This window comes from Lissotriton vulgaris, chromosome 5 (assembly GCF_964263255.1).
Source record: "Lissotriton vulgaris chromosome 5, aLisVul1.2, whole genome shotgun sequence".
In the NCBI taxonomy this organism is placed as follows: Eukaryota; Metazoa; Chordata; class Amphibia; order Caudata; family Salamandridae; genus Lissotriton; species Lissotriton vulgaris.
This window is the reverse complement of record NC_141693.1, coordinates 184,234,572-184,247,990: the sequence shown is the minus strand read 5'-3', so window position 1 is coordinate 184,247,990 and position 13,419 is coordinate 184,234,572. Positions and strand designations below refer to the sequence as shown.

General features: G+C 45.3%; 1 protein-coding gene across 1 annotated transcript in view; it reads left to right on the top strand.

Annotated features, from left to right (window-relative positions):
• The window catches only part of CACNA1B (calcium voltage-gated channel subunit alpha1 B), a 1,091,759-nt gene that overhangs the window by 703,423 nt on the left and 374,917 nt on the right, over positions 1–13,419 (top strand). The window contains exons 14-15 of the mRNA XM_086921120.1: positions 8,690–8,821; positions 9,624–9,696. Coding sequence (XP_086777246.1) covers positions 8,690–8,821; positions 9,624–9,696 — 205 coding nt within the window. The remainder of the gene's footprint in view (positions 1–8,689; positions 8,822–9,623; positions 9,697–13,419) is intronic.

The window sequence follows — 13,419 nt, the reverse complement described above, 5'->3', positions numbered from 1 at the left end:
CATTGGTCCTCCGCTATATCCGTACGCCCGTACGACGCATTACCTCCTCCTCGTCTACCTCTATCATTCCCTCTAGATTGTGTTCCACGAACCTGTGCCAACATCACCTTCGTTTTCAATTCCTTCGCTTTCTTATCAATACTTTCTTTAGCCTCTAATTCCTGCCGCTCATAATACTGAGCCATGGTTAACAAAGACGCAGGGGTCGCCGTAGCCCAGGAACTTTCACTCGCCTTTAATCGTTTTGCAATCTCCGGCAGGAGATTAGCTACATACTTATCTACAAACAAATGCCTGCCCGTATCATCTGTTAACGATTGACCACTGTAATCATGAAACGCTTCTTCGAAGCGTGTAAAGAAATCGGATACCGTTTCATCTAACTTTTGTTTGCACGAAGCTAACATAGTCCAATCGATTTTTTTAGAAGGAACAAGCATTTTCAGTTTAGTTAAGATAGCCGCTGGAAGTCCTAGAATCAAATCACATGGTTTACATGCAGGTTCCCTGTCTAAATCAGCTTGGTTTATTTCTTTCCAAGTTCCCCCGAGCACTGTTTCATCATTAGTTTTACGAATCAACCTCCACATATCAGGCGGAAGAATTAACCCAAAGAAGAGATCTATATCAACAAGAGTCATAACGCAAGAGGAAATGGCTCCCTCCACCCCTTCATAGAATGCGGCTGAATTCTTTAATGCCATAACATCTGACCTATTCCAAGGCGTATACACCCAATTATATATAAAATACCCCTTTGCATCCTTCGATGTTTTATCGTCATCTGTACCCTCTCCCTTCGGGGGAACATACAAAGGTGCGGCTTCACGCATAGGCATAACATGCACTTTAGAATTCTTATCTGAACCCCGGAGAGAACACTCCTTAATCTGCTCTCGTGACCCCGGCGCAGACTCCTTTTTCTTTTCTTCCCGTAGCTTGGACGCCTCATCCCGTAGCGTGATCAGTTGTTTGAAAAATGCATCGACATCTGAAAGAACAAATAAACCTTTATCCAGATTCTCACGATGAACCGACACAGCCTTAGGTTCTAAAGTCTCTGAATATTTACGAAATGTAGCAACAACTTCATCAGCCAGAGTATGCAAAAAACACATCAATTCTCGTTCTGTCCATTTACTCCTCTCAGCAACAACGTCGGTCACAGTTACATAATGTAAATTCAATTTACGGGCCCAACTACGCAAGTCCGCAGCTTTCTCCGCAGATAACCTGACACTGGACTTATCCCCTTTTTCCGACTTATCCTGTCCTTCGTCATCAGAATCTGCAGTAGGAGCCGTAGGAAGAACGTACGGAGGCGGTGATCGATCTGATAACGAAAAATCATCAATGTCGTTAGTAAGGACAGGATAAAGCGGACGACGAATAGGAAATTGACCGGTCGCTTGCAATTTACGTTCCCGTTCCTCCCTCTCTTTCTTTTCCTGCGCCTCCTTTTCCTCAAGCTGTAAAGCCTTATCTCGAGCAGCCTTGCGCTGCTCTTTGTCCGCCAAGGCAACTTCACGTGTCATACGTTCACGCACCGCTTTCTCCCACATTCGTACACAATCAAACATATTCTGTCTAGACCTGCGCTGAAACAAACATTGCTCCACAAACTGAACCTTTCGTAAATCAAATGACCCATGTAGTGGCCATTGCAATTCAGGATCGGTCTTGGTATATTTATGCCATAATTTACTGTACATTATAGGGGGAAGGCCAAATTTTATGTACATTTCACGGTGTGGAGTTCCTTCTGGGGGAGCCGGCTGTGATTCCGCTAACCTAATTGAGGTACCATTTCCAAGACAGCACATCCCTCGGAGTGTGCTTAAAACAGGCATGTTCAAAAAGTATCATGAAAGCGTGATACCATATAAATGGCACTTACAGTACTTCACACAAATGTGCCGCTCAGAATACGAAACAAATTAGAGAAACATCTCTACATGCCTGCCTATGTGAAGTGCACTACACATATAATTCAAAGTTCACAAAGTCAAAATGTTAGCTAACTCAAATCATAGACACAATCATAGAACTTCAGTAAGCGTCCAAAAACTACCTTACCGAACACAAATCATAGAACTTCAGTAAGCGTCCGGAGACTACCTTACTGATCACAAATCTTACCCAAATCAAATATCCAGGTTCCAGCTGCCAAGGTCTTTAATCGAATCAGCCAAACGGCACTTATCCAGCAACACAGACGATCAAGAACTCAGTCGGAGACCGGCGCCACCTGGAAGGTCAGATCAGAAGGAAAGGAAGAAAACACCGTGGGTGCCAAGACTCGGGTCACTCGGTGGCAGCGTACGCGTCCATGGCGAGTTTCCAATCCTTCGTCACGACCTCTCCTTCGGGCATCCGAGTCGCCGATGAGTCCCTTCGTGGTCGCCAATTTGTGGTATAGGGTTCCCAAGGCCTACATGCTCCACGGAAATACCCACTTACACCAAAGAACTGTTGGCACGGAAACTGAAAAGTACAAAAGACAAGTTTATTAAGACCCCATGGGGTGGTGGTACATTCCTACAGCACCCTTCGGCAATGCAAGAAGTATCACACCGAATGTTGGTGTGAATGCCTCTTTTATACAATCTTACAGGTAATAAAAAGGTAGGCAGTACAGAGTTACACAGCTTTATGTGCATATATGGTCATTTTTGGAACACAGCCAACTCATGGGAGGAGTTACAACTCCGTTGGTCAGTTTGGCGGAACATTCCTGAGGGGTGACTGGTCAGTGGGGACTGCGCATGAACAGGCTTGACCGTTGCTAAAAATAGCCTGTTGCTGGGCAAACCCGAGTGGTCAGTGGTACGGACAACGGACTAAAGGGCATGCTGACCACGAGGCCGCTCGTTCCCTAAAATGGCCACCGCAACATACAAAATGGCGTTTTCTAATATGGCCAAGTTAAGGGAAATAACGTTCAGCAAAGCTAAGCGCTAACCCGGCCATTGTCAAATTACGACACCAGGGCACCTGGTAGTAGTTTGGGGTGGGTGATGAGTGTGCTTTAAGAACCAAGTGTATTGGCCAGCTATGGTGTGTTTTCATGGCCGAATGACACCCGGGCCACTAGATGGCTGCCATGTTTCCCAGTGGTACCAAGATAGATGCGAAGGAGAAGGAGGGTTTCCGGCCCCAAACCTCAGTCCTGTAACACACGATTCATGGTAGCGCCTAGCTACACTTTAGAACATCTTAGCAATGTGTAATGGGCACTTTCTGATTTGAGCTACACATACAGGTCGCACAATGGGCTCTGCATTGAGCCACCACCAATGCTAAACTGGACATGGGATACATTACTTATGCACCTCATTCCAGCTTTTAATCTGGTATGGCTGCACAGGAGGGTGAATGTCTACTTGGTATGGTACCAGACTATCATAACAAAAATACAGTCTAATAAAAAATCTACAGCTATACTATTCTTGTAAATGATATCCCGGGCACAATATTCGTGCCATATGATATTTTTGCTATTTACTTTCTGACATAAAACAGGGGACTCAGTGGTTCAGAGCATTGATTACTTGAATTTGGGTGTGGCAGGGAGGCGGAATAACACACAAGGGGGCTCCTGCCCTTTTGGAGTTGTGCCAAGGCAGTCTGTGATGCAGGGCTTTCTTTTATTGGATATAGTAGGAATCCTTTTTAATTGATTTAGACCTCATCAGAGATCGACAATACAGAACATTCGGGAATCAGTTCAAAAATGTAAATATAACAGACTTCATTTAAAGCGTCTATTAAAACAATGGTAAAAAAAATGCAAAAATGTATACAGATTATAACACACAAATTCATCAGGTGATGATCTAGTTAAAACGATCAGATCATCAATTGTGGATAAATTATATCTAAAACATATGGGTTTGATAAAGCGGTTCCCAGCTTCTACTAAGACTTTACTGGGGCAGATGTATTAAAAATGCGCGATATCTTGAACGCCCCCTATACATAATTCGCAAGATCCAGACTTGTGACTTGCGTCACTCCAGTCTTTAGTGTAAGCTTTTAGTTAATGCAGCGTCTGACGCTATGATCTAGTGTAAATATCAGACAATTGTATAGATGTCATGGAAAATTTCAGTGGTTCACAAAATTGCTTGATTTATGTGGGTGTTAGGAAAGGCCTCAGTGACACACACAGTTGCCTGGCCTCACAGGGGTGTTGACGTTATGATGGCTTCATTTGGCACAATATTGCCAAGTGCCAACTAGGATTCCTTTTCAACACCCAGTGTTATCTTCATGACTCCCATTAGAAGGTATGGGGCAGTTCACACCTGCAGATGGGGCAAACCGAACAAGGTGCAATAGTTAATGGAGCTGAACTAAGATGGAGCTCCTGAGTGTGTTAGTGCCATGCCCAGATGCGTCTGCTGTTCCCACACAAATGTACTCCATTGAGGTTTTTATCTTAATAGCTCTGTGATCCAGATCTGTGTTCAGAGGGCTCTTTCTTGGGACTTCACACCCTATTTCTCAGCCAGTCAGGGTGCAGGGAAGGAAAGTGAACATTCTAAATAGCTGATAGGGAAAGAAAACACTCTTACTTTGTGCGAAAATGGCTTTTTGATTGTCTTGCCAAGTTCTGCAAGATAACAGCTCTCCTGCCACTGGGGATATCTCTCCGGTGCCAATGACGTGACGCGGGCCAGCATAGACCGAGCATGCGAAGGCCGAACGTCCTCTCCGTGACAGGGAAGGGCAGCCCATGTCCCCACAGGCCACAGAACATAACGCAGACACATCGTTTCCGCTGACCCCCTCAGCACTGATACAACACTTATTTATTTTGCTGGCATGAGGGTTCCGCAGGATTCATCTCTGTTGCTGCTTCAGATTTGGGCTTGTGGTGGAAGGGCACTAGGAAACAGGGAGGGGAGTGGTTTTGATTTGGTGCTCTTTGAGCATGGATTATATGACTACATGGTTGGCAGCTAGGAGAAAGGGGCTGGTCCTTGGGGGCACACAGCCAGACTCAATAACACTTCATAAGATAGAAGATATGTGTTTGTCAAGGAACAGAGAAAGACACTGAGACAGGATGTAACTTAATCCAAGCAAGATAAAGTGATCTCCCTGGGTAGGTGGTGGTGAGGCAGACTAATGGCCAAATAATTGAGAGGAGGACAAAATCTGTCTGCCCATGGTATTTACATTCCACTGTCAGACAACCTCCTCTTTCCTAGTGGGCTTTGTCTGCCCTGTCTTCTGTGCTATGCTGACTATGCTGACTTGAAGCCAGTAGTGTATGGCCTGCTCTGTTGGGCAACATTTAAACTTTGTTTGCACCTTAGGTGTAGCTTTTTCTCTTGGACTAGAAATTCAACTCTGGTGTTAGTTGAACGACAGGAATGAAGGTCCATCGTTGTTCGTACCAACAGTCCTCTACTACCATTTTCTGCTTTGTTTTTGGTTTTCCTGGCAGTTTTGTTATGTTTTTCGGCATGTTCAGGTCATACTAAATGTCCAGGACCCCACTGTTAGACCTGGCATCCTTGGCATTGTTTTCCCCAGTCTTTTTGCCTCTGCCTCTGTATTTATGCTGTGTGCTGCATTTCATTCTTATCGGACTGGATTGCTTTGGGCATCTAGACCAGCCACTGCTGATCAGTGCCAAAGTGCAAGTGTTCCCTCTGTATATTGTAAAGATGGATTGGTGTTTCCATGATTGGCTTGTATAACTTACTACTAAGTCCCTAGTACAGTGAACTGTGTGCGCCCAGGGCCTGTAGGTCAAATGCTGCAAGTGGGCCTGCAGCACTGGTTGTGCCACCCACCTAAGCAGCCTTTCAAAGGGGTCTCAGACCTGCCACAGCATTATCTGCACACAGTCTCTCCTACCATATCGACCTGGCAAGTGCACCCACTTGGCAGGCCCTAACCTTCCCTTTCATTACATGTAAGTCACCCCAAAGGTAGGCACAAGGTACCCCTGTGGGCAGGGTGCAGTGTATGTGAAAGGTAGGACATGTACTGATGTGTGTGACACGTCTTCATAGTAAAAAACTGTGTATTTTGTTTCTCGCTATTGAAAGGATATCTGTCCCATGGGATAGAATGGGAGTTTATTTATAACATCTTATAAGTATAACTTTCCATTGGGACAATATAGAAAGTTGGAGTTTAGTATGCCTGAACTCAGAATAGAAAAATGAATATTTTAGAAAAGATGATTTTTATATTGTGTGTTTGAAAATAACTCTTTTAGAAAGTGGGTATTTTCTTGCTTAGCCATCCTGTGTGCCTCTGCTGGTTTGTGGATTGACTGTTTGGCTTTGGAGTCACAGGGGCTGGGGATGTGCATTTACTGTAGACAGCCACTGGGAGGGTGGAGGTGTGTCCTGCCTTTCCTGGACGAGTCAGGGCTGAATAGACCGAGGCTGCATTTTGAGTAGGGGGATGAGATTTCCTTGCACCTGAATGGGCCTGGTCTGCCTTATACAATTCTGTCTCCACCTCCTGCCAGGATACTGGACCAGGCAGGACAGAACTGGTTTTGACTGAGTACAGAGCCTCTCTCCCACAAGACAACAAAGAGAAATGGAATATAAATATTAGGGCCCGACCCCAGAACTTTAGAATACTCCTGGACTTAAGAGGTACCTCTGCCAAGGACAAAAGCTGGGAAAGCTGAAGGAGAAATACTGCCCCTTTGCTGTGTGCTGTCAGTGGTTGACCTGCAGTGGCTGTGTCTGCCAAGGGGGGGAACCGTGTATGTATCCTGCTTGAAAAAGATTTCCAAGGGCTTGAAGTAGAGCTTGCCTCCTGTTCTGATATCTCATGGACACAAAGACTTCGCCACCAGCTCCCCTTAACTCTCTTGCTGGGAGTTCTGACCTGCCAAGAGGGGCCTGTGTTGGGCCTCTGGAGGATATTACTGCTGCTGGGAGCTGGAAAAAGAGAAGCAACTAAAGCATGACACATCCGCACCCGTTTCCTACGCTTCGCCGCCGTGCAGGAAGAATTCCCGCGCATCGCCATCGTGCTGCTGGAAAAACCAATGCAGCGCAGTCCGTGGCTGGAGAAATCGCCACTTGCCGAGTCTCGTGCACCAATCTCCGAAGTCCAAATCACTGCACCTACTCTGACTCAGGCACTATTGTGCAACTGCAGGAACTGACGCATCGTGGGACCGTGGCTGGAGGGATCAAAGCAGCTCCATTGCAGCCGTGTTGAGAACCGACGCATCCCCAAGTATACATCAATGTCGGGGCCGCAGTAAGGAACAAACGCATCACCTCCCTGCACAGTAAGAAACCGACGCATCACCTCCTCTTCAGTAAGGAAACAACGCATCACCTCCCCTGCGTGGCAGTAAGGAACCGACGCATCTCCCCCCCGGAGCAAGGAACCGACGCTTCACCTTCCCTACGTGCAAGGAACAGATGCATCACCTTCCCAGCAGCGGTTTTTGTTTATGATTTTGACGCATCCAAGGTACTTTGTGTTGAAAGTTTTGCATCTATAGTTTGCTATGGACAGAACTGTTTTTACCTTTTAAAATTCACGTCTTGATAACTGTATTGTGGATTTTTGTCGTTTTGGTCTTGTTTGGTTTAGATAAAGATTACTTTTTTTTCTAAACTGGTGTGGTGCCCATTTGTAGTGTTTTCACTGTTCTGCTGTATGTGTGCACAAATGCTTTACAGACTGCCTCTGAGGTAAGCCTATCTGCTCGTGCCAAGCTACCAAGGGGGTGAGCAAGGGTTATTTTAGAAGTGTATCCCCCTTACCCTGACTAGAAAGAAGGTTCCCTACTTGGACAAAGTTGCAAACCATTGCCAACGAGAGACCCCCATTTCTAACACCCACTGACACAAACTTCCCATGCACCAAAAATATCAGTGTGAGGCCTCATGGGACCCTTTGAGTGAACAAAATTGTACAGATTGGGATGGCATAAGAAGATAATGTTTACCAAGCTCAAAGGGAGTGGCATATTTTTGAGGGATTGTTCACTCAACCTCATAGGCATTCGGATGGAATGACAGGCCTTGCTGCCCTGAGACCTGGAGTCAACTACTCTCTAGGACAGGTGACAGCACCCTTGGAATCCAGTTAAAACAATAAAGCGTGATGGGTTGAATACTTTCAAAAGTCCCAGCCACTGAGAATTGCTCAGGCCACATTCCAGTCATTTGATTTTATCCCCTGCACCATTGCAGCCGGAGGGCAGCTATATGAAAATCAGCCTTGGTCGTGTTTCATTGGGAAGAGCCCAGCTTGAACTGCCCAACAACGTCTTCTGTGTACAAGAACACAAGAAACCGCTAACTGATTTCAACCTTCAGCCTTTTTTAACCTCATCAGTGGGTTGCAGCCTTTATCCTGTGGTACAGTGATCACAGAACCAATGTCTAGGATTACCTGTCAAACTTAGGGCATCACTTTTCAAGCAACAAAAGGTGATGAGTGGAATGTTCGAGGTCTCAACCACTGGTAATCATTTGTGGTTTAATTACAGTGCTTTGTCATGTTGTCCACAGTGCTTCCTCAGAAGTGGAGCACTATATACAATCTAATCTTGGGTCTCCTCCAGTAGTATCGGGTCTTAAATGGGTATTGATATGTTTACTAAGGGTGACTTTGAATTGGGAAGTTAGTGGTGATTCTGTCTGCATTGTCTGCCTCTAACTGACTGAGTTGATTTTCTTGCCAGGTACTGGAATTCACTCAGGAACCTGGTGGTGTCACTGCTGAACTCCATGAAGTCCATCGTCAGCCTGCTCTTCCTCCTCTTCCTCTTCATTGTTGTGTTTGCCTTGTTGGGGATGCAGCTCTTCGGGGGCTTGTAAGTCAAGTGGCATCATGTGCTCAGAAAGGCGTAGCATCAGGAACCGCTGAGTCCATTGATGAAGACAAGACACAGAATTTTATTCTACAGCTGGGAGGGAACCAGTTAGCTTTCTGTCAGGAAGGGGAGTTGGCAAGAGATTAAAACTCTCCCACATGAGTCTAGAGATGCTGTAAATGGAAGTAACTGACTGGGGTCTACTAAAGGGATGCAGGATCCCCCCAGGCACTTACCTGCATGGATCAGTGTGTAGATGTAGGTGATTCAGGCCCAAAATCCCAAAAGAAGAGAAGAGTTCTCCAAATGTTGGTGAGTGATTATGGCCCGCTCATCAAATGTATGAGCCTTGAACACATGTGAGAACATCCTCAACTGAAGCAGAAAATTACTGTATATGATGAACAGGGCTTCATTAACTCATAGACAGCTGGTTCAGAGGTATGAGCTTTCAATTGGGAGGGGAACAAGGTTCTCTGGACCCACCCAGTGTGCAGGAAGACATGGGGCATGGAGATCCTCTTAGGGGAGGGGCATGGGATCCCAAAACAATCAGTACAAGGAAGTATGCAACGTAGAAGAACATTAAATCTCATTTTGGAGGGAAATTATATGAATGCCCTGGAAGCAATTCAAAAACAGCTACTGTAGCAAATGGAATAAATGCTTTGAGGTTCTCCCTAGGAGTCCAGCAATGGATTTCTACTATTGTATGCAACATGGAGATAGCAGTAATGCAAGAGGGACATAGAAGTGATTCATTATGCATGCACAATAAATGTCTTCTCTACCCTCTTCGCAGGTTTAATTTTGAAGATGAAACACCAACCACAAACTTCGACACATTTCCTGCTGCCATCCTCACTGTATTTCAGGTAAAATGACCATCAAAAGTGGTGTGGCGAATCTGCTGCATGGATGTCGGGCCCAGGGAAGTGAGCATGCTAAGGATGGATGGCAGGATGCTTAGAAGCAAGATACAGCATTAGAGATGGGGTTGGGCCATACATATAAAGAACGTCAGGACACCCCGATCCCCATTTAGCAGTCAATTTACCATTGGTGATACAAATTAAATCACAGTGGACTTATCCTACCTAGGAATTAGGTAGGGATCCATTCTTTCTACTAAAAATTGGATAGCCAATTGGCTGTTTTACACTCTGCAGGGAAGAAGACATGTTTCCGCCACAGAGACAGGTGTTACTGGCATTGACTGGAAGTGTACCACTAGTGGACTTTGTAACACAGATGAAATGGAGCTGTCTCTTGACAATCTTGTCACCTTAAGGCTGAAATCTGTTGTGATCTGTGTGTTGGACTTGTTATTTCTGTCCTGCACCTATATAGTGGTTTGTGTTGTGGAGATAGTCTTCAATTTGAGATAGATCCATCCTACTACTTGTACAGATGTTTCTCTGATTTTTGCCTTCATGTGGTGTAAATATTCTATAAATACTATTAACTGGACATCGTTTTTCCTTATCTGTGAGTTGTGTTGTGTTGTCAACAAAATTTAGATATAACTGAGATTAATTCTCTGGCATACATTTTCTGCCATCTTGATTATCTTGATTGTTTCTATGCAAACGCGCTCTATTCTACTCGTTGTTGGATCCTTGTTAAGCTGTATTCATCTTGTTGTTTATATGGTAGCAGTTTAATGGCTCTGAAAAACAAACATTGGCATAACCAATAGGTCTCGCCATTGGGACCTTATACGTTTTTAGTTATCCAGCACAATATCCTTGGTGCAATAACATCAAGTGTTGTATGGCTAAACACTTATAAGGTCCCAAAGATGAGACCTATTGGCTATGCCAATGCTTGTTTTGAGTGAGTGGCTCGTGCAGGTATGCACAGTGAGGTAGAGATGCTGCAAGTGCTTCAAGTGCTTCAAGTGCTTCAAGTGCTTCAAGCCTTCAGAAAGGCGGTCAAAACTCATCTCTTTCAATAACTGTTTCACTTTCTACGCCTCTATCTCTCTGTAAACTGTCTGCTCGCAGCGCCGGGACGCCCCTTGGCTGGGGCAGCCGTGCGCTATACAAATTACCATAACATTAACATTAACATTTTACAGGAGCCCCTGTGACATAGCGCCTCTTCAAAATGTATCTTGGGTCTAGTGTCATACTTCTAGCCCCTATTCCCGTCTTCTCACACCAAAAGCATCCTTTAATGTTCCATGTACATCAGGGGTTGACACTCCTATTACCCCTGCCCTCCAGTGACACTTTACCTCTCATGGGTGGTGGTGGTGGTTGTGGACATGGTGGTGGTGGTGGTGAATGTGGTGGTGGTGGACGTGGTGGTGGGGACATGGTGGTGGTGGTGGACGTGGTGGTGGTGGTGTACATGGTGGTGGATATGGTGGTGGACGTAGTCGTGGTGGATGTGGTGGTGGACATGGTGGTGGTGGTGGATGTGGTGGTAGTGGATGTGGTAGTGGACGTGGTGGTGGATGTGGTGGTGGTGGGCGTGGTGGTGGACGTGGTGGTGGTGGACTTGGTGGTGGATGTGGTGGTGGTAGACGTGGTGGTGGATGTGGTGGTGGTGGTGTTGGTTGTGGTGTTGGTGGTGGACGTGGTGGTGGACGTGGCGCTGGTGGACGTGGTGGTGGTGGATGTGGTGATGGGGCTGGACGTGGTGGTGGTGGTTGTGGACATGGTGGATGTAGTGGTGGTGGACATGGTGGTGGACGACTATTGCTTAGGAAGGTGCTGGCAAAATGCGGAAGGAGAGGAGGATCTCGAAGGGGCACATGGGAGAGCAGAAAGAGGCCGAATATTAGAAACAAAAAACAGTGAGTAGATAGAACACGAAACAGATTTAACGAGGTGGTCCCATCTTATAGCGCATGTGAATGATCCTTACCACCCCGTTAGTAAACAGGGGGACCATGGGGAGATTAATTGATTAATCACGCATGATGATCGCGTGCGGAAGCTGGTGTTACAACATGTAGCAATCTAAATGTCAACACATTAGGTACAAGGCTAAATCTCACCACTGCTTCCACTTTTCAAGCACTCGTGCTTGTGGCAGCATCCACCTTGCGGGAGCGAGCAGCGGCGCGGCCACAGTAATTACAAACAGCGCGCCGCTGCTCGCTCCCGCAAGGTGGATGCCGCCACAAGCACGAGTCTGAGTGCTTGAAAAGTGAAGACCGATTGTTAAAGGCCCTCTCCTAGCGCAGCACATGCACGCTGCCTAGGCAAGACCTAAAAAGGCATTCTGCTACACGATTTGTTCTTGGTGGATGGTGTCACTCTGGTAATTATTAATGGAAAATATTTGCTGACTGTTTACGTAATGTATATTTATTTGCAGTGTTGCCGTGTCAATAATACCTAACACATTTTCCTGTAATTTTTATTGCTGAACTGCGTCTCTGCTAGTTGAGTTCTCTCTGAGCTACAGTCATTCTGGTTCTTATACAGTTTTCTTTCTTTTCTACCGTCTTCCGATAAACTGCTCAGATGTGTTTCTGCTGGTTGTTATCTCGTTGAATTGAGTCTTTGCTGGTTATTATGTTCTTTAAGAATTTTAAGATCAGATTCTAACCTGGTTTACGCATGTGCAGTTGCAAAGTTTCAGCGGAAAATGTGGGTTATCAGAGCGAGGCCCTTGGCAGCTGCAGCCCAATTTCCATAATACCACCGTCGGTGTATAGAGATAACTGACATAAGTCATACTCTGTCGTTTTTGAGTTAGGGACAAATGACTGGTTACCGTCTGTCTGCACCTCCTCGCCACTGCTTGCTGCACATTGAGCAGATAAGATTAACTAAGGGACTGGCTACAGGGCTTTTATTTTGTTTGCTTTTATATTTGCTTCGTCTCTATGTGTGTTTTAACACTTTTTCACTGTACCACCATTAATGGTTTTTTGTTTTTATGTGATGTAATGTCTCTCCTTCTGGGTAATGTTGTATTTACTATACTTCATCGCTTTGTTTTATAATTTTATATAATATTGTAATGAAACAAAACTTTATTATGTTCTACTCCTGCTGTGTGTTGGTGGTTTCTGCTTACTCACAATCTGTGTTTATGTTGGGTTTTCTGTTCTTCTCAAACTCTGTTTCTTGTGGTTGTGAGATACTTGTTTGAATGTGTCACAGGTTACTGTGGTGTTGACTAGGCTTCTTTCTGCAGCGTGGCCTGCTTTTGTTGACCTCCATTCTGTTGGATGCCCTTTTAAACTATTTCTCCTGGTGCTCAAAGTTTTGCTCTGGTTCAGCTGTGTTTCTACGGGCCTTTGTTGAACTGTGCTTTATTGATTGTGCTCTTGCTGAGCTGTGGGGTCGACGCTGTTTGTGCCCTTCGTGCTTAACTTCAGACATTAATGGACGTCAATGGAGTCTTAGCGCTATAAAGCAAATCAATAACCAGTCAAAGATGTTCCTCAAACTCATAGTTAAATATGACTTAGATGGTGTTGGAGTTAGAGCCCATTTTCATTGTGGAACCCAACAATGTAGTCAATCAATATAGGGCTTTGCTTTCCCTAACACTCTGCTCTACTTTTCAACAGAGACCAGTAGTCCATAGCTCTTTGTTACCTGGATATGTTTATTCCATGTACGAACCTTTTA